Consider the following 21128-nt stretch of genomic DNA (forward strand, 5'->3'; position numbering starts at 1 on the left):
AAATAAATAAACGTTGAAAAAAAAATTAAAAAAAAAAAAAAAAAAAAGATTATAGATTGATCACTTACATTGACTGAGCCTCAGTTTTCTTCTCATCTATAAAGTGAGGATAAACCCCTCTGTTACAGAGTCGGTCAAGGATAAATGAAATAAAACAGATAAATAACCTGGCCCATGGTTACTGCTAACTAAATGACAACTATTAAAGTATAAATGCTGTATTCATATAATTATTGCTGTTGACACTTGACAGACCAACTCGCAAAGACTAACGTCCTCAGATTGTGTTTGTAGATGGTCAAGAAGCCAGCGATGAGATTCCATAAGATCACCCTGTCTGCATTACTTTCTTGGCAGTAGTCACATTCTGCCCCTCCCGGTGTGCATGCCTTTTCTCCTTCAGTTGTGTGTGCCAGGACAACAACTTAAATACTGGATTGTCTTTCTATATGTGCACATATTCTAATTCATTCTTTTTGATAGTTGCATAGTCTTCTAGTACACGTGTATTTCTTCCTGCTGCTATAACAAATTCACCACAAATTTAGTGACTTAATACAGATTTGTTATATTGCAGTTCTGGAGGTAGAAGTTTGAAATGGAGGGGTGCCTGGGTGGCTCAGTGGATTAAGCAACCAACTTTGACTCAGGTCATGATCTCACAGTTTGTGGGCTTGAGCCCTGCAACTGGCTCTGTACCAGCGGTGCAGAGCCTGCTTAGGATTCTCTCTCCCTTTCTTTGCCCATTCCCCACTTGTGCTCTCTCTCTCTCACAAAAATAAATAAACATAAAAAAAATTGAAAATTCATTTCAATTCTGAAATGAATTGGCAGGCCTGTATTCTTTCTGAAAGCTTTAGGGGAGAATCATTTATTGTCTTTTCTAGCTTCTCGTAGATGCCCAAATTCCTTGGTTACCAAATCACTTCAGTCTCTGCATTATATGTCACAATTGCCTTCTCCTCTCTGATTTCCTGCCTCCTTCTTGGAGAGACTTTTGGGTTACACTGGGCCCACTTGGATAATCCAAGAAAGTCTTCCCATTTCAAGTTCCTTAATATTTTTTTAAAATGTTTATTTAATTTTGAGAGAGAGAGAGAGAGTGCAAGCAGGGGAGAGGCAGAGAGAAGGAGACATAATCTGAAGCAGACTCCAGGCTCCCAACTGTCAGCACAGAGCCCAACACAGGGCTTGAATTCATGGACCTCGAGATCATGACCTGAGTTGAAGTTGGACACTCAACCGACTGAGCCACCCAGGTGCCCCTCAAGTTCCTTAATATTTTTTAAAGTTTATTCATTTTAAAGAGAGAGAGAGAGACAGCATGAGTGGCAGAGAGGGAAGGAGAGAGAGAATTCCAAGTAGGCTCTGCTTTGTCAGCACAGACCCTGAAGTGGGGCTTGAACTCATGAATCATGAGTTCAAGTTCTTTAATTTAATCACACCTGCAGAGTCCCTTTTGCTATGTGAGGTAACATATTCTCAGTTGCCAGAGATTAGGACATGGATATCTTGGGGGGTGGGTATTCTGCCTACCACTGCATGCACTGAAACTTACATAATCAGTCTTCTATTGGCCAACATTCAGACTGTGTCTAGTTTTTCATCATTACAAACCAGGCTGCAAGGAATATTTTTGGACTCATGTGTTTCCACACTTATATGCATGTATCCATTTGATGATGTCCTGGTGTTGCACTGATAGTCAAAGGGTATGTGCATTTAAAATATTGACAAGTTGGGGCGCCTGGGTGGCGCAGTCGGTTAAGCGTCCGACTTCAGCCAGGTCACGATCTCGCGGTCCGTGAGTTCGAGCCCCGCGTCAGGCTCTGGGCTGATGGCTCGGAGCCTGGAGCCTGTTTCCGATTCTGTGTCTCCCTCTCTCTCTGCCCCTCCCCCGTTCATGCTCTGTCTCTCTCTGTCCCAAAAATAAATTAAAAAACGTTGAAAAAAAAAATTAAAAAAAAAAAATAAATAAAAATAAAAAATAAAATATTGACAAGTATTTTCAAATTCCTTTCTAAACCATACGCATTGGGGTGCCCAGCTGGCTCATTTGGCAGGGCATGCGACTCTTCATCTCAGGGGTGTGAGTTCAAGCCCCACGTTGGGTGTAGAGATTACTTAATAAAATATTGAGGCACCTGGGTGGCTCAGTCGGTTAAGTGTGGGACTCTCGGAGTTTCGGCTCAGGTCATGACCTCATGGTTTCGTAGGTTCGAGCCCTGTGTCCAGCTCTGTGCTGACAGTGTGGAGTTGGCTTAGGATTCTCTTATCTCTCTACCTCTCTCTCTCTGCCTCTCCCTTGCTCACACTGTCTCTGTCTCTCTCAAAAGTAGACTTAAAAAGAGTTTCTTTTTTTTAATTAAAAAATCCTAAAAAATTAAAACTAACCACGTGTAGTAATCTTATTCCTATCAACTGTTTATGAGACTGATTCCTTCTTCACACACCTCAACACAAGGTACCATCAAACTTTCAAATCTCTGCTAACCTGTCAGGTGAAAACTTGTACAATATACCATCAATTTCATTTGAAATTGAACAGTTTATTTACTTATTTTTCATTTTTATTTCTTCTGTGAACTGCCTACTGTCTTTTTTTTTTTCCTGACGAACGACAGCCATTCATCTATTATATATGTTGCAAATATTTTTCCTAGTTGGTCATTTGTGTTTTGACTTTGAGCCACACAGAAGTGTTTAGTTTTTTTTTACCTAGTCAGATTTATTAATCTTTTCCCATGTGGCTTCTAAGTGTTTCAAACATTTAGAAAGGCCTTCGTCAAGAATCTTTAAAATTCTCCCGTATTTTCACCTGGGAGGAGCATTTTAAAATTTTTCTAAATCTTTTACCAAACTGGTGAATGTGAATGCGTGTCCACGCCCCCCTGAAAGGTGGTAGGAGGGCAGATTCAACCTTTTCCACGTGGCTAGCCAGCTGCACCATATGTATTAGCTAAGTCTCCTAGACGTCTTGAACGCTAGCCAGAGGAGAAAAGGAGCCAAAAGAGGAATGGTAAAAGATTCTGCGTGACTCGGCGCACCCGCACGCCCCTTTGGGGAGAAAAGCGCTCCTAGGCCAGCCGGCTTCCTGACCTGCGACCTGGGAAACCGGCGGAACGCAGGTGTGCGAGGGCTGGGAGCCGCACGAGCCCGGCCTCGCAGGACTGTACGGCAGCGGGGGAGTGGTTTGGCGGGAACACAGGGCCGCTCGGAGGCCGCCACCGCCGCCGCGATGCTCCCCTCCTTGCAAGAGTCTCTGGATGGGGATGAAAAGGAGCTAGAGAGCAGCGAGGAGGGAGGCCCCGCCGAGGAGCGAAGACCCGAACCACCGCCCAGCAGCCACTACTGCCTCTACAGCTACCGCGGAAGCAGGTGCAGCGCCCGGGTCGTCCCTATGGCCCCGCCCCGGCCCCGCATCTCGACCCCGCATCCCGTCCCTGGCGGCTCGAAAAGCCTTCTTCCCCTCGGCTAGCTAGACTGTCTGGCCCTAAGCTCGCTTCACGCCGTTCTTCCTGGCCACCGTCCTGGACTGTCGTGCCCCTCCTAAGCCTCTGCTCCCCAACTGTCCCTGTCGTCTTCTCAGCCCTTTCCTGTAGCCCCTGCCCTTTGGCGCAGTGCTTCGCACGCTCTATAACGTCAATTTCTACCCCTGTCCTTCCTGTTACTATCGCCTGTTTTCTTCCATTAACCCCACACATTCCCCCCCCCCCCCCCCATTATCCTCTGCCCTCGCTGCCTCTATTTCCTCTGTTGGGGCAGACATCCCTGGGGCTCTCTGGGCCCTGTAAAGTCTGGTTTTTAGAAGAAATTTCTTTGACTTTTGTGGATATCTAATTTAACCTTTCCTCCAGCCCTTAACGGCCTGGAGAGAGAAGGGGCTCTTGTCAGCACTGTTTCATGGGTTTTCCCTGCCATGAGGATAGGCAATGGAGGATCCATGCACTTCCACCTTGCAGCATTTTAGTTGACTGTTCACCCCCACCCTGCTTGCAGGGGTAGGGGCCATACTCTGCTTGAGTTATAGCCCATAATCGATAGCTGTATTGCTTTTGCCATGTGCAGGTTGGCACAGCAGCGAGGGGACAGTGACGATGGAAGCCCAAGTGGCACAAATGCAGGAACTCCCTCTGGTGATGATTTCAGGTAAAAACATCTTGGCCATAACCCGTGCGTGTGCAGTTATCTTCTGTGCATCTCTCTGTCCTCTAGATATCAGTGGGTACCCTATTTCCATTCGGCTTTCCCCAAGTCAAATCATCAAGCCCACCTATCCCCTAGGAACCTCATCTGGATGTCCTCATTAGTTCATTCATTCAAGGCTGGGCAGATCGAAATACTGGTGGTGCCCCTGCTGATTAGCCAGAGGCAATGAATCTTAGTTCTTGATTGGAAACTGCATTAAAGATTCAATATCATATGGGTATAAAGAGATTTAAAATCCTCCCTTCCCCGCCTCCTTTCAATACCTTTTCAGAGCTTCTCTGCTATGCCCTAGAATATAAACTCCAGGAGATTGTTGTCTCTCTGGTTCACTGGTATCTCCCTACCTGGCACCTAGGTAGGTACTAGGATAGACGTTTGGTTTTTAGGTTTATTTATTCTGAGAGAGATAAGAGAAAGTGTGAGCGGGGGGGGGGGGGGGGGGAGGGGGGGGAGGGGCAGAGAGAGAGACAGACAGAAAGAGAAAGAGAGCCCCAAGCAGGCTCCACACTGTCAGCACAGAGCCTGACGCAGGGCTCAATCCCGCGAACCATGAGATCATGACCTGGGCCCAAACCAAGAGTCAGACACTCAACCGACTAAGCCTCCCAGGAACCCTTAGGGTAGACATTTAATACCTATTTAATAAATGAATGGATGAATTAATGAACCTTAACACTTGATGCAAAGTAGGGTATACTACAAAAATATGTTCACGGACTGGATGATGGATGGTTTAAGGAATTTTTCAGGTGTTGCAATAGTATTGTATTGTGAAAAGTAGGTAAGGTGAGTGGAGGGGATTCCAGTGGAGTCATAATACTAGAGAGAATGAGCTGGCAAGGTAAGATTATTTTAAGTGTTTGATGATGTAGATCCTACTTGGTGACATACACTCCTAGAAGGCTCACCAACAGGAAACATAAGAAGCTTTTTCAAGTCCTTAAAGAGATTGGGGCTTTTGGTAATATTCTGCCTTACGGGGTGTGCGTGCATTAGTCCACTGGTAAGGGATGTGTGTCTTTTATTTATTTGTCAAGCCTCTCCTTGGTGGACACTAATCTGCCATCTGAAGCGGAGCCAGACCTGCGCAGTTTCATTGCTAAGCGTCTTTCTAAGGGAGCAGTGTTTGAAGGGCTGGGTAATGTTGCATCTGTGGAGCTGAGGTAAGTGTAAAATGTGCTGTGTCCTGAATTTTTCTTTCTGGGCTAAATATGAGAAGTGATGAGAAATTCCAAACGATCAGCTCTTACTAGACTTGCAAAGTGCATCTTTGTTCCCTGGCGGCCTGAGCACTGGGTCTCTCTCTCACACACACACACACATTCGTGGAATGGAATTACTTGAATGGCAGACTCTGCCTCCTAAGTGCACTTATTTAGTCTTGCACTTGGAAGAGGAGAGTTAATTACCAAAACGAAAGGTGTACACTTGACAGTCTGTAAAGTGCTTTCACAAACTTCGATGCCATTCTCTCTGCAAAGGGGTCAAAGAGCAGAGAAGCAAATATAGTCAAAGACACTAAGATCACAAGGCTGGTCATGTTGATGGAGTTCAGGTGTAAAAACATAGGTGTCCTCCGTTGAATTCCAGCCATCTTTCTTTCTTTTTTTTTTTTTCCAGCCATCTTTCCTAATGGACTGTAGTTCACTTCAGACTTGAAGTGAAGTTCACTTCACCTTGACTGTAGTTCACTTCAGAATATGATTTTAGCATCAAGTCCCCTCAGAGGACAGCCACAGGCCAAAGATAAAGCCACAGGATAAACATGTTGTATCTGCCTGGAGCGTCAGGGTTTAGGGGAGAGAGAGAACGTGGTTATATTTATGTAAATGTGGATATACCAAGAATGACAAGAGAATTTGTATGTGTTTTTCACGTAAGAGAGGATAATTCAAAGGAGTCCTGTTAGGTGCTGCTTTCGCTAAAGCCCATGATGGTGCATGTTAATTTTCTTCTGCTATTACAAGTAAACCAAGGAAAAGTCTAGGAAGTTCTGACCCCGTTTGCAATCTAACAGTATTGCCAGATCCAGATGATCAGGGTTCAGAGCAGTCTGTAAAATTAGGTGCATGAGTTAGCAAATTACTACATTTTACTGGTTTTTCTTTTCCAGGATTCCAGATTACCGGGTCGGTTGTTATTACTGTCTTTTCCAGCAAGAAAAGCTGCTTCCTGAAACAGCAACAGTGGACTCTGAACATAACGCTTCAGAGTATGTGGTCTGTTTTTTAGGAGGGTCTGAAAAAGGACTTGAGCTATATCCTTTCTTTTGTCTTTGATGGTATCAGGAAGAAAAACATGGGAAGCCAGGTGGAGGAGTATTACTACCAACCTCCAAAGAGCTTTTCTACCCCTTAAGTGTTTGCTTCATTTCATACCTTCATACAACCACTTTGTCTTTGAATTTACAGTTTTCATTGAAAGATTTTATATTTCCCATTGAGAGATAAAAACAGTCTTGATCCATCCTTTATTGCTTCCTTAAGAACGTACTTTCAGGCTTGAATTGGACAAGTACATTCAAGGCCTGAAAAATAACATGAACTGTGAGGTAAGATGATTGTTTTAACTATTCAGCTTGAGATGATTAACATACTATAACCGCTGTACTTATGAAACCAAACAGGTGGATACAAAGACACACAGATTCTAAAAATGTACTGCTTTATGGGCTAGAAGGGTACTTGTTAAGAGAAGCAGGGAACCTAGTCCTGTAAGTGCTCTAGGTTTCACAAGACTGCTTCTAATATTTTGTATCCATGAAAGATATGCTCTATTAAATTCATTGTATATGGTTAACTTGCCAAGAAGGTTAACTTCCTGGCTTCTAGGCCCCTAAGATTTATATTCTGGTCAGAACTAATGCCCATGAAAAAGCCTCTGGCACCAAAGACATGCTATATAGTGGTCTGACTGCCCTTGAACTCAACATCAAAGATTTTTAGAAAAATTCCATTTTTCATTAATCGATCTTTTGTGAATTAGACACATCTGTATTGATTAATTTATCCATACCTTTAAAAAACTACACACTCCACTTGTGGCAGTTGCTAAAGTCGTTAAGAATTACGACTTTACTACCCATTACACGTGGTAACAATTCCTTTTACTTGTCATGAGCTTACAAGTTCCTGCAGGAAGGAGAGCATAGGAGTGAGCCAGAGCAATGAGTCCGGGGCAAGCTGCTCTCCCAGAGTGGAGCTCTTCTGCTAGTCCCCAGTGAGCAGCACAGCCCAGAAAACCAGATATGCTCAGCCCAGATATGCACAGCCCAGAAAACCAGATATGCAGCATGTCTGACAGCTGGAGTGCTTTGATGAGCTAACTTGCGTGTCCTTCTCTGATCCCGTTCGCATGTGAATGAGCTGTCTCATTCCTTCAGCCTTTCAGCAGGTGCTTTATAAGCTCACACATGGATGTTTCAGGCACTCCCAGGTGCTGAAGAGACAAGAATTATTAAGAGAGTATCTCCTGGGGGGCCTGGCTGACTCAGCTGGTAGAGCATGACTCTTATCTCAGGGCTGTGAATTTGATCTCTCCTTTGGTGTAGAGATTACTGAAAAATAAAATCTTAAAAGAAGAAAATCTCCAGAGTGCACACGGTATGCTGGGGGGAGTGGGGGAGATGGACAAGTAAGTGCCCAACATTTCCCAGTGACAACATAGCATGGAACCCTATTGATTTGGTCTCTTTGTTTTATGTAATGCATTTCTAAGTGTGTGTGTTTTTTTGGTTTGGTTTTGTTTTTAAAATAGGTTTCACACCAAACATGGGGCTTGAACTCACAACCCTGGGATCAAGAGTCCCATCCCATGCTCTACCAACTGAACCAGCCAGGTGCTCCTTAAGAAATTCAGTACAGAATTAATCCCCACTGTGCTCAGCAAGCCTAGGAAAATTATATCACAATTCCTTTTTTTGAGTTGGTCGTGTTAGCTTGAAAAAAGGAAGTGTCTATCCCCAGTTCTTTACACTGTAAAGAGTATCATGAATTGGGGCACCTGGGTGGCTTAGTCAGTTGATGGTCTGACTCCTGATTTCATCTCAGGTCATGATCCCAGCGTAGTGGGATCCAGACCTGTATCGGGCTCTGTGCTGAGCATGGAGCCTGCTGGGGATTCTCTCTCTCTCTCTCTCTCTCTCTCTCTCTCTCTCTCTCTCTCTCTCTCCCCTTCTGCCTTTCTTCCCTTTGTGTGTGTGCTCCCTCTCTCTCTCTCAACAAATAAATAGATAACTACATATCATGAAGAAAATGTTAAGTCCACTAAAGTGAAGGTTTATATTAAACCAAATAACATTCTTTCTTAATCTAGGAAAGGGGCCTGGAGAACCATATAAAATCCTACTTGAGCAGCTGGTTTGAGGATGTTGTATGCCCAATCCAAAGGGTGGTTCTTCTCTTTCAGGAGAAGCTTACCTTTCTGCTGCATGCCGTGAGTATTGCCCAAACAAAAGCATTTCTTTAGTTGAGAGTCACGTTGACAGAGTCTGGATTATTTAAAGACACACTCACTGTCTCTGAACATTACTTTTTCCCTCCTGAATATTCAAACTATGCTTGCAATCGGGATAGGCCACTTTGTTTACTGAGATCTAGAAAGTTCTATTCCTAAGGTAGAATCACAAATACTAAATCTTCCTAATAGGATAAACATTTTTAAATAATACTTTTTGAAGTGATCTGGGAGAGGTATAATTTCCAAAACAATTTGAAAAGGAAAATAAAAATCCAAAGTGATTTTAACCATATAAAAACGTCCAAATAGGGGCGCCTGGCTGGCTCAGTCAGTAAAACATACAACCCTTAATCTTGGGGATGTAAATTCTAGCCCCACATTGGGGATAGAGTTTACTTAAAAAAAAAAAAGATGCCAGATGAAAAATGGAAAATGCATTAACATATCCAGGCAATGGGGAAGGCTAGAGTATATGGCCAGGCTTTTATGTAAATATGTGGTGGGTAAATTCAGTGGAGACTGGATGGTCCATGAGACCAGGGTGGTAAGGCACGTTTTAGACTGCCCACTGACGCCTCTAAACAAGGCTCTGGGGAGTTCTGGGCTAGTGCCCATCAAGCACCGTCTAGTGCAGTGGTTACTGGGGAAGCTGAAGTTTAGTCTCAAGTAGCTGCTCAATAAGGAAAACTGATACATGCATCAACTAGGCTTTATTTTTCTCTTGTAGGCTCTCAGTTATACCCCTGTTGAAGTTAAAGAATCAGATGAAAAAACAAAGAGAGACATTAACAGGTAAAGAACAGTTTTGCAAGGAGGGAACCTTTTCCACAACAAGCCTGATATACATCTTTAACTCCCCACCCCCACCCCCACCCCAGAATGAATTTGCTTTCTCCCTCCTATCCTGTAATACCGTGTGTGGAAAAGAACTTGTGTGTACGGCAGGTTTCTGAGCGTAGCCAGTCTTCAAGGCCTCATCCATGAAGGCACCATGACGTCTCTGTGCATGGCCATGACAGAGGAGCCGCGTAAATCTGTGGTCATCGATTGTAGTAGCTCCCAACCCCAGTTCTACAATGCAGGTGAGCGCAACTTCTGAGGCAGCCTTCCTGGCACCCTTGGGAGCCTCTGTTTTTGCACCGAAAACACATGATACAAATTTATCCGTCCTGCCTTGTGCAGTTGTACATGTTTATCTCAAACTCACCAAAAACAATAGCAATCCTAGAACCAGGATTGCTGGTTAGAATAGGATCCATGGAAATCCTGCCATGCCAGGCAATGCCCCTCCTGTGTATATAGAGAAATTCTCGTATGTGTGCATAAGGAAACAAGTACAAAAATGTTCATAAAGGCGTCATTTGGAATAGCAAAGACTGGAAGCAAATGTTTATCAACAGGAAGATTGAAAAACTTATATTTGTACAGTGGAGTTCTACATAGCAGCAAAAATGCATGAACTAGAGCTGTGTGCCTTGGTATAGCTCAGAAGCATACTATTTAGTGGATCGGCTATTAAAGAAAAATACACAACATTTTAACGTATGCAAAGTAGTACTATCTAGGGCTTAGAGATAAAAAGAAGTAGGTGGCAAAAGTTCTCTGCCCCTTTCCCGCTTATGCTCATGCTCTCTCAAAAATAAAAAAAATATTTAAAAATAAATAAGTGGGAATAATAATCCTTTCTGATGGGAAAGGAGGGGAGTGTGGGAAGAGGCACACAGGGCTCCAGCCAGTTGTTTTTTGTTTTGTTTTGTTTTTTAATATTTATTTTTGAGGGAGAGACAGAGTGTGAGTAGGGGAGGGGCAGAGAGAGAGGCAGACACAGAATCTGAAGCAGGTTCTAGGCGCTGAGCTGTCAGCCCAGAGCCCGACGTGGGGCTTGAACTTGGGAATGACGAGATCATGACCTGCACTGAAGTTGGATGCTTAACTGACTGAGCCACCCAGGCGCCCCGCCAGTTGGTATTTCTTAGCCAGGTGTTGAGTAAATTATATTTTTAGACTGTTACAGAAGTCTTAAATAATTCACTATAAGTGTTTTTATCAAGAAAGAAAATCCCGACGTACACACATATTGAATCATCATGTTGTACACTTGAAACTAATATGTCATTTACACCTGTTAATAAATAAATGGAACAAATGTCTTATGCTTTGTAGGATTTCATTTTTATTCGTTTAATTTTTCTAAAATACCTTATAGGAAGCAACCGGTTTTGTGAGGATTGGATGCAGGCTTTTTTGAATGGCGCTGAAGGAGGTAACCCTTTTCTTTTTCGACAAGTACTGGAGAACTTTAAACTAAAGGTAATTAATTGGCTACGTGCCAAATGCCACATATAATTTTTGTCTGAATTTTCATTAGAATATTTCTTTTTTTTTTAAATTTTTTTTTAACGTTTATTTATTTTTGAGACAGAGAGAGACAGAGCATGAACGGGGGAGGGGCAGAGAGAGAGGGAGACACAGAATCGGAAACAGGCTCCAGGCTCCGAGCCATCAGCCCAGAGCCTGACGCGGGGCTCGAACTCACGGACCGCGAGATCGTGACCTGGCTGAAGTCGGACGCTTAACCGACTGCGCCACCCAGGCGCCCCCTGAATTTTCATTAGTACCAGTGAGAGAGTAACAGATCTGCTTTACGGCTGTGATGTCTGTTAAACAGGACGTTCTCAAAACCAGAATCTCCAGAAGCCATTTACTTTATATTTTTCAGGAGCTTCTGCATTTATATCCTTGCATTTCCAATTAATTGGGTTGAACGCTTGCTTGCATCTCAGGCACATCAGTCTTCTAATTTGTGATGTATCTTAGTTGGGAACTGTGCGTGCACGCGTGTGCGCGCGCACACACACACACACACCCATGCACACACACCCCAGTTCGGTGCCTAAGGGTTCAGAATTCTGATGGGGAGGAATGTTGTTACTTTATTTAGTTGATTTTAAAGGTATTTTTTAAAGTATTTTTATAAAGTAATTTCATAAGAAATTTTGTTCTCCCATGGGCAGAGCATATTAGCAGTAAGAATGATAGAAATATTTAAAATAAAAAACATCTCAGCAATGTAAGTTGAGTTCTCAGCTGGATAGGAGATATTTTTCAGGCTTCATTATTATCTCACTAAGCACATATTTAACTGGGAAATCTTTTTCTAGGCCATACAAGACACAAATAATTTGAAGAGATTTATCCGACAGGCAGAAATGAATCATTATGCTTTGTTTAAATGCTACACGTTCCTGAAGAACTGTGGGAGTGGAGATATCCTTCTGAAGATTGTTAAAGTGGAACACGAAGAAATGCCCGAGGCCAAGAACGTGGTGGCCGTCCTCGAGGAATTTATGAAAGAAGCCCTCGCCCAAAGTTTGTGATCACACGTTTTGAGATCATTGTATTGTGAAGTCGTACATTGAAGCCTTGGTGTTTGAAACTGCACTTGTCATAATTGTCACAGGATTGCTACTTAAGATTAGTTGAAACCCACTCTAGATTTTTTTCAGTTTGTACTTGTAAAACTTAACTTACTTAGACATAAAAATCCGAGGACCGTCTTCACTGAGTCCTAGACACACGTGTGTCAGAGTCGTGGAATTTTGGTATACCACTGGCCCCATAAATTCTAGACTTCGGGGGGTTGATGCTCAAAAATCTTGAACAGTAATTCTGTGGCTTCTCTGAGAAGTTGGCTGCAGTATTTAGCAATTTTTCCTCCCAGAAAAATTGTAATACTTCTTTCTTCAATGTATTATAGCTTCTTGAAAAAAATGTCCTCCTAGTCCTAGGACAAGATTAGCCCTCCAACACCATTTCAAAGATAGATCTGTGCATCCTGTGGGTGCTTGGATAGATTTTTTGGTCTGATTGATAATGATATGGATGATAAAACCAGCTTTTAAGTCAATACACAAATCATGAGTGTGTAAGAAATTAAATGAGCTTTAAAAATAGACGCACTAGCTTCAAGATAAACCCTTATCTCGGATGGAAAGCTACTGCGGAAGTGGCCTCCATCATTCATTTGTTCACAGGTATTTTGCCAACAGCCTGTACTTTGTCTTTTCTATGAAAATGCTAGTTTTCAGATGTTAAAACAGAAAGTACATAAATTCTACAAGCAAACTGTAACATGAAGGACGCAAACATTCTTCATATCACAGTTACTCATTGATTTCAGTTTTTTGTATATTTGTTACAAGCCTCACGTTGTTTTACTCTGAATCAATTGAACGTGCCCTCAGCTGGAGCCATTTATAATTCCCACGGAAGCCAACCGTAGCTACACACATATGATGGCAGTTTGTTCTGCGCAGGTCTTTAATAAATCCATTTGATAATGATTTTTGTTTAGAAGATCAGAAGTCTCATTCTCACTGCCGTCAGGATGCTCAGAGGAACACAAGCCCGTAAAAATCCTCTCCTAAACTCATCTAAATTCACTTAAGTGCTGAGTTTTAACTTTCAGAATGACTGATGATGGCCTTCTGCTTTCTCTTCTACAGAAGTCGAGGAACATGACTCACCAAGCCATTTCTTTTCCTTTAATGAGAAATACAATTCAGGATCTTCATAAAGGCTCTCCTATGGTTTTAAACTTTAATAACTTGGATTGTAGGCAGTATAGGAAAAAAAATTCCAAATAGCATTTTTTATAGCATTACTTACAGAATGACTATGGGAAACAGGCAATTCTGTGGCACTACCCTCGAATCTTTTTCTAATGTACTCTGTTGCTCATTTAGAAATCAATTTTTTTTAATAGACAACATTAGGACCTCAACATTTGGAGTCTAAAAAAAAATATTTTTCATTTTCAAATTCACATATCAACAGCCCATGATGTAAATGGCCTTTAAAAGTAAATGTATTACCTGCTTCAAGCTATTTATGGATATAGTCAAGGTATAACTGTATATTCCTTATGTGTACTTATATGTATATATTTTGTGATGCAGGCTCACTACATTACCCAGTTGTATACCATACAGTCTTATTTTACAAGTCTGTGACGAACTATCACTACTGTAGGCAAGGACAATGGTGACCTGGAACTGGATAGCTGGTTGGCCATGAGAAGAAACTCAGAGAGCTCGTGACCAGCAACATGTACTGTACTCAAATTTTAATAAGCTAATGAATTAACTTTTAAAGTTTTTAAACAGGATTTGTCCAGGCACGGAATACATTTATGTATTACTTGTGTGCTCGACACACAGAGGAAATAATGTTTGTCATGTATCAAAAATGGCCTCGGTTTACCTATAATTAGATTTGTAATAATAATAAACTGACTTAGCTTCTCACCAACAGAGTCATTTTTATTTAACTATCTCCATTCTCAACGCTGACATTTTTATTCATCCGCAACAAGTTTATGGGGAAATTACACCTGTTACGCTAAGGAACCTGTTGAAGAAAATCACACCACCTGCCGGCATACACCTTTCTGCACCTCGCAGGAGGCATCAGGCAGTGTAAGGGCAGTCTCCATCGTGGTGTTTTACTCATTGTCCAAGGAAATACAGCTGTAGGACCCAATAATGCAGGTCACTTCCTCTCACTCTCACTCATTACTAATGTGACAGAACGCATGTCCTTTACCGGAGGCGCGCGTATACCGGATGCAAGGAAAGCCTGCAGGCATCTAGGAGCTAAGATTCAGGTAGGACCATGTTTTCCTAACCATGCGTCTTCTCAGTAGTGGAGACCCACCCCTGACATCGATGGTCTCTCTACTTGGAGGTCTAGGAGGGCAGCCCCAGTTCTACAACTGCTAGCCTTCCCAAATGGGTCACAGACTTCATATCATTCTGAGCTGGCATCAATGCCACATCCTGGGAGTCAGGGGTGATTAGGGAGTAGTAATGAACTCATAGCTGTGGATTTTCTTGTAAACCACTTCCAGGAGGGCTGATAAAGAGATCCTATTAAGTGAACACCGAACAAACATTCCAAGGTTCATTACTGTTACTAATGCAATGAGACTGGATCTTTAAACAAACGTCCTGACACTTCAGTGTCCTTGAACACCCGATGAACAGCTGAGGGTTGAGAGCATGAACTTTGGAACCATAGTATGAAGCCAGCACCTGCCAGTCACTAAACTCTAAGCCTTCCCCTCATGTGTAAATATGGGCATATTTATACTCACTTCACACAAGTAGCTATGCAATTAAATGAAAATAATACATTGAAAATGCCTCATCCAGTGCCCAGCACATACTAAGTAACCAGTAAATTATCTTCATAATTACCTTATCACTGGTTAATGTCTTACAAAGTTATGGGAAGAATGAGAATCTGGTAGAAGGGAGGAACCAGGGGCGCCTGGGTGGCGCAGTCGGTTAAGCGTCCGACTTCAGCCAGGTCACGATCTCGCGGTCCGTGAGTTCGAGCCCCGCGTCAGGCTCTGGGCTGATGGCTCGGAGCCTGGAGCCTGTTTCCGATTCTGTGTCTCCCTCTCTCTCTGCCCCTCCCCCGTTCATGCTCTGTCTCTCTCTGTCCCAAAAAATAAATAAAAAATGTTGAAAAAAAAAAATTAAAAAAAAAAAAAAAAAAAAAAAAAAAGAAGGGAGGAACCAGAAAAGTGAAGGGGGAAGTGATAGGGAGCCAAAGGCAAAGCCATCTAAACAGCTTTTGGCTATTCAGGGAGCTTGTCTGTCAGTGCCTCAGGTATTGGAGCCTGGAACTGATGGGGTACAGGGGGTGCACGGGTGCTCAGACAGGGTCCTGATTTTCCCTCTAGGGAAGTTATCCACACTTGAAAGAGAAATGAGTTTTTTGACCTTCAGCCTGAGCTGTACTCAAGTTGTTCTAGAATGACTTTTGCAGCATTTAAAAATGTGGTTTGGAGCGGGGGGGGGGGGCACCTGGGTGGCTCAGTCGGTTCAGTGTCCAACTTCTGCTCAGGTCATGATGTCACGGTTCATGAGTTCAAGCCCTGCGTCAGGCTCTGTGCTGACAGCTCAGAGCCTGGAGCCTGCTTTGGATCCTGTGTCCCCCTCTCTCTATGTCCCTCCCCCACTCATGCTTCGTCTCTCTCTCTCTCTCTCTCTCTCTCTCTCTCAAAAATAAAATAAACATTAAAAAAATTTTTTAATGTTTTTTTTCTTTTAATAACGTACAGGAAACTGATGTGAAAGAACATTATGGGAAACGACTCCCATGCTGAATTTAACAGAGTAGTTTAATCCCCGAATGAAATTTAATGGTTATGAACTGCAAAACCACATACGCTGTCATCGGTTTAGAAAAGCTGGAGTAAACAACTCACTTCCTCAGACTTCATCCATTCAAAGCCCATTTGGTTGTTAAACCTACCAAGCATTGGACCTTCACACTTACACCCTTCTTGTTTTCCCCTTCTGTACGTGAACCATGTCCTTTCACCCTGAGAACGTTCCCTATCCCTTCCTCCAGATCAGAATGTTGACTGCCCCTAGAAAGACCTACAGACTAGGCTATTGGGGTAAAGAACAAAGTACCTAGGTATTTCAAAGATTACGACAATAACAGTAGTCAAAACATTAATCTCCCACCGTGTAAGGGTAGAAGGGGAAGACGGGACCCCCACGAGCACAGCTGGCACAAAAGCTCTTGACCTGAAGCTGAGTGAGTTTCCTTATTTGCAGACCACCTCCCCCTTCCACATTGTACACAAAACTGTCTCCCTGCGCATTGTTAGGGCAAGAGAAAACCTAGCTCTCATCAACCATTCAAAAGAGTTCAGCAATTCAAAAACGGTTCCACCAGACTGGAAGCACCAGCAGCAGCACCAAGCGCCGAGTCCCAGCTCTGTCTTGTGCACATCACAGGCCCAGCACCGCTGCTGTCCCCCCACCCCACCTCCCACCTCCAAAGATGAAACAGGGCTCCCACGCCAGCCCTTTATGCCACTTCCTGAATAACCGATGGCTTAAAAAATCTTTAATGGAATCTGTGCTCGAATAATATGTTGCGACAAAAATATACAGAATGTACACAATACAAAAATATTTAGAAACAAACATTGCAGCTTGTGTTTCCTTTTGTTTTCCACTTACTCAAGTCCTTGGGGGTGGAATTCACGGTTTTTAAGGCAGAGGAGTGTCGGTGCTTTCCGGCCAGCCCCGGGAGCAACATGAAGGCAGCCAGGAGATGGCTTCCGCTGCACCCGGGAATCTGCATTATTTGCAAGCGAAATTGAACACTGTGGGGGAAGATCTGGGTTTGTGAGCAATGACTCTCCTAATCCTCTGGGTAGGAACGGTCCTCGTGGAAATGGAGAGTCCTATTAGCTGGCAAAAATGCCTCTTTAGGGAGCTTTTCCTAATTAAAAAAATGAATGATTAATGGTGTCATTAAAGCAAAATTTCTCCTTTGAAGATTTGTTTTCCCTTCCCTAGTTTCTGTGATTCCTCTTCTGTTTAATGAGCGGGCAAATCTATGGCTGCTGTTTGGGGGATCCCCGGCTTTCAATTTCTGTATCCTATGGATGCAAGACCAGCCACTCTCCCCGGCCCCACAGCACACTGCCCTCCACGCTGGGCCAGGGGCTGTGCTGGACGGGGAAGGAGGGATGATGGGGATGTGCTGCTGGCCGGGCCCTGGGGGTGGGGGGAGGGGGGAGGGGAGGGTAAGAAAGCCAGACACCAAAAAGGAAACCTTTCTTACCAGACGATTGTCTCTGGCCCTGGTTTGGAGACCTGGGTTGTGTGGAGTGACTGCGTGGCCCTGCTTGGAGCTGATGGTTGGGCAAGGGTGGAGAGGGGGGTGTTAAGCAGACTGACGAGCTTCGGGGTCACTTTTGGACACTGCTGACAGGGAACAGCTGCGGCTGGCGGCCTAAAGTCAGGTGAGGCTCCCTTCGTGCATCTCAGACACGACAGCAAATGGGATTTCTGCCTCAGACAGTCCTTCTCGGGAGCAAGCTCCCGTCTGGAGACCTGAGGGACCCGGGTGCTTCTCTGAGGGCTTGCTAGAGCCTTCTATTCACAGTCTTCTCGCCCCTGAGAGGGGAAGACCCTCTCCAGGCCACACCCAGAGAAGGCAGGGGTGACTGCTCCCTCCACCCACAACCCAGAGCACCCGGGGTGCCTGCAGGGAAGCCCTGCCTCCCCGCTCCTCCAGTGAGGGACAGCACTGCTCCGGTTGAGGGGCTGTGGCCCATGGCCAGGGCCGCCCTCCCCATCCTCACTCAAGTCCTCTTGGCCCCCAGTCCCAGCATGGTCTCCTCCTAGGAAGCTGACTACACCCCTTCTCTCTAGAGGGCAGACACAGGCTGTCAGGACACAGACAAGACGCCCGAGGGAGACGCAGCTCCGCTACGGACCTGGGCCCGCGCCAGCTCGGGTGGGCAGTCCTCAGTACCTAGTCAGCCTGAGTGCGGTGTGACCTCGGCAGCCACATGTGGGGACCGGGATGATGTATTTAGCACTGGGCAAAGACGGGGTTGGGGTGGGGGGCGGTTGGCATAGCCTGGGGCTGAATGAAGACCCTGCTCATTCATGTGTGATCACGGAGGACAGGAAGCCACAGTGGCCCAAGATCCCCAACTGCCTGGCCCAGCTGACTTTGGACCAAGCTCCTGCCCTCGTCCCTGCGCGGACCCAGTCCCTCTGCTTCCCAGACGGGAGTTCTTCATCTTTCTGGGTTGTCAGTGGTTGGGAGTTCCGCGAGCAGTATAAAGGGAATCACAGATTTTGTCAAAGGCCTTCTTCCCCTTCCTCTCTGCTCAGGGCCTGCACTCGCTCCTGCCTGGGAGTCATTCCCTGAGCCTCGCTTTCCCACTTGTGCGGCAGAGGAAGGGATGAGCCTGCCAAGTTCCCTCCAGGCTCTGAGTATCTGAGTCTATGGGCTGCCCTCACTTTGGACCCTCATCCGAATCCCCAACAATTCTCTAGAAGCAGTTTTCTGCCTAAATTGGAATTCCTTTGACAGCAGCCTCCTGTCCCCCCTACTCAGATGGACACATGGCTTCAACATTCCTGCCCCGGCCTTACACCCCCACAGCTCCTGCCCTCCTAAGGGAAAGAGAACAGAACCTTTTTACACGTGAAGGTCATTCCAGAGGAAAACAAGAACGGAATTGGGCAAAGGCAAACCACGGCGTCCTGAGGGTCCTTGGGAGGGCCCAAGGGCTCCCTCCGTCATGGACAAGTCTCCCACTGGTCAGTGGCGCTCAGGGAGATGCCTGGAAAGGATGAGGAACGGGAAGGAAGGGGCTAGCTTTGCTGAAAGTAAGATCCTCGGCAGTCACACCCTCCCACCTCTCAGTGCTTTCTTTCCTTTCACGCAGACCTTCCTGCACACCCACACTCCCCCCACAGCCTTCCTCCGCAGCCTCCAACTCCCCTCACGTTCTTTCCGTGGCATCTCCTACCATCACACAGGCGTCCTCATCCACCACACACATACAACGCACACACTCACACACGTCCCCATGAACAAAGGAGAGGCACAATGTAGGGTCAGGAAATGAAGGAAAAGGCTCTAAAAACAAGGCAGGCCACGGGGCGCTGGGGCACTGATGTGAGATGTCAGCATTCTGGAAGACAGGGAGGGAGAAGGCCAAAGTTGGTATGGGGCCTTCCCTAGGGTGGGACTTGGGATGAAGTTTATTCCCTCCCCTTGGGTTTTGCTCACTGGACACCTCCAGGGCAGGAGCAAGGCCTGGACTTACAGCATCTCCCTCCTCCGCCTACCCCAGGCTAGAGGCCATGCCCCAGTGCCCACCAACAGGGGGGACCCTGGGCTCCTCTAGACTCAAACTAACATGTCCACCACCTGGCCTTCTTCCACTCCAGAGCTCCAAACCTAGTAGCTGCGGAGGGAGCATTTCCTGGCCTGCGACTGCACCTCCGGGCTGGGCGAGACAAGAGTCCGCCTGGCTACTCTATCCTCAGGCCTTCCTGACATCTCAGTGTGTGGACGAGGGAGAAGGAAAGCCCAATCTGTGACGAGAGGGGTCCCCTAAACATACAGAACAGGCTCAGCCCAAGGGAAGGGCACCCCAGGCCTTCGCCTTGGCCCGATGTCCTCAGAACAGTGTAGGAAAAAAATGGTAACCACATCCAACTCATCCAGCAGGCGCCTTTCAGAAAAGAGGCTCCATTGTCCAAACCTGAACGCAAACATCACAGCGGCCGAGCATCTTGTTCTCTACTCCTCAGCGTGGAGGAGCTGGCGCTGAGAACAAGAATGTACATGTTCCTTCCTGCTGTTGCCTCTCCCTCCCCTCCCTGACCTCAGTCCCCCAGCCTCCTAAGGAGGCGGTGGCAGCTTTAAGTCCAGCAGGGTGTAGGCGAAGATGTTCCAGAAGACAGCGAACAGCACGAAGACTGTGTACATGGCCACAAAAATCCACCACAGCGACTGGTCCTGCAGCCTCTGCTCGTAGTTCCTCAGGACCACCACGCCCAGAGTGATGCCCACGGCCACGCCGCCCAAGTGCGCCACAAAGCTGGGGTGAGGGCACGGGGGATAGGCTGATGGGTGGAACCGGAGCCACACAGCCCGCCCAAACTCCATGCTCACTGCAAGGAGGAAGGACAGAGAAGTCACAGGAGGGCCACTGGGCAGGGGTTGAGAGAGACGCCTTGCACTCACTCGCTCGCTCACTCACTCCATCCATCCATCCATCCATCCATCCATCCATCCATCCATCCACCCACCCACCCACCCACCCATCCATCCATCCACCCACCCACCCATCCATCCATCCATCCACACACCCAACCCCCTGCCTCAGCCACCCACCCATTAATTCATTCACTACCCATTAGGCTGAGCACTGTCTGTTCTCTGCGCTGGAGACACAGTAGTGAAGACAGACCAACCTCTGTTCCCCCAGGGCTTACAGATCTGGCAATCGACCAGCGTCAATTACAGACATAAGATAATTCCAGTAAGAAAAATTCTATGGGGGAGAAAACAGGTGACTTTCAATCAATGCTGGGCCTAAGGAGGGGGATCCTTTGGTTTGGGGAATCAGGCAAGATCTCCCTAGAGACATGAAATTTGAGCAGAGATGTGAAATATCAAGAGAAGATCCTAAGAAGAAAGAGCATTCCAGGCAGAGGGGACAGCTTGTGCTGAAACCCAAAGACCCTTGCTCCTCCGCATGCATGGGTCCTGGAGGCTCAGTTTCCCCATCTGTACAGTCTCAGCCTCTAACTACCAGGCCGCACTGCTGGAGCATCAATAACAACTTCAATATGTGCTAGCACTTTACAGTTTATAAAGCGTTTTCATGTATTGCTTCAAAACCTTTAGAAAACCCTCAGAACCAGTGTTTTTGTGACTGGAAACACGGGATGGAAGGAGAAAAGGGCAACGAAGGACTGGGAATAGACAGTACCAACAGAGTGCTAGAATTTCTCTCTTAACAGAGTCTAAAAAGCCCCCATCCCATTCTCCAATTCATTCTTCTTGCATGAACGTCTTGAGTCATCCAGTCCAACGGGATGCACTCTCTTGAA

At 45.6% G+C, this 21128-nt stretch overlaps 2 protein-coding genes across 5 annotated transcripts in view; one reads left to right on the plus strand and one right to left on the minus strand.

Annotated features, from left to right (window-relative positions):
* Nucleotides 1–3165: 3165 nt before the first annotated feature.
* C16H17orf75 (chromosome 16 C17orf75 homolog) lies at nucleotides 3166–13973 on the plus strand. The gene is made up of 10 exons (XM_058703245.1): nucleotides 3166–3378; nucleotides 4069–4149; nucleotides 5247–5372; nucleotides 6323–6466; nucleotides 6703–6760; nucleotides 8524–8643; nucleotides 9395–9459; nucleotides 9613–9749; nucleotides 10874–10977; nucleotides 11829–13973. The coding sequence occupies exons 1-10, from the start codon at nucleotides 3239–3241 to the stop codon at nucleotides 12042–12044; spliced, it is 1191 nt and encodes a 396-aa protein (XP_058559228.1). The 5' UTR covers nucleotides 3166–3238; the 3' UTR covers nucleotides 12045–13973.
* A 1865-nt stretch (nucleotides 13974–15838) lies between these two features.
* Nucleotides 15839–21128, minus strand: part of RHBDL3 (rhomboid like 3) — a 50472-nt gene continuing 45182 nt past the window's right edge. For all 4 annotated transcript variants that reach the window (XM_058703185.1, XM_058703183.1, XM_058703184.1 and 1 more), the window contains one exon: nucleotides 15839–20183. In XM_058703185.1, the coding sequence (XP_058559168.1) occupies nucleotides 19912–20183 (272 nt within the window). In that variant the 3' untranslated portion in view covers nucleotides 15839–19911. The remainder of the gene's footprint in view (nucleotides 20184–21128) is intronic.

Source organism: Neofelis nebulosa, chromosome 16 (genome assembly GCF_028018385.1).
Source record: "Neofelis nebulosa isolate mNeoNeb1 chromosome 16, mNeoNeb1.pri, whole genome shotgun sequence".
NCBI lineage: Eukaryota > Metazoa > Chordata > Mammalia > Carnivora > Felidae > Neofelis > Neofelis nebulosa.

Bases quoted from the DNA above. Each gene is read 5' to 3' on its own strand.
- C16H17orf75 (XM_058703245.1), top strand. From the start codon at position 3,239: ATGCTCCCCTCCTTGCAAGAGTCTCTGGATGGGGATGAAAAGGAGCTA. The intron at 8,644-9,394 runs GTGAGTATTGCC...TTTCTCTTGTAG, and splicing joins TTACCTTTCTGCTGCATGCC to GCTCTCAGTTATACCCCTGT. The intron at 9,750-10,873 runs GTGAGCGCAACT...AATACCTTATAG, and splicing joins ACCCCAGTTCTACAATGCAG to GAAGCAACCGGTTTTGTGAG.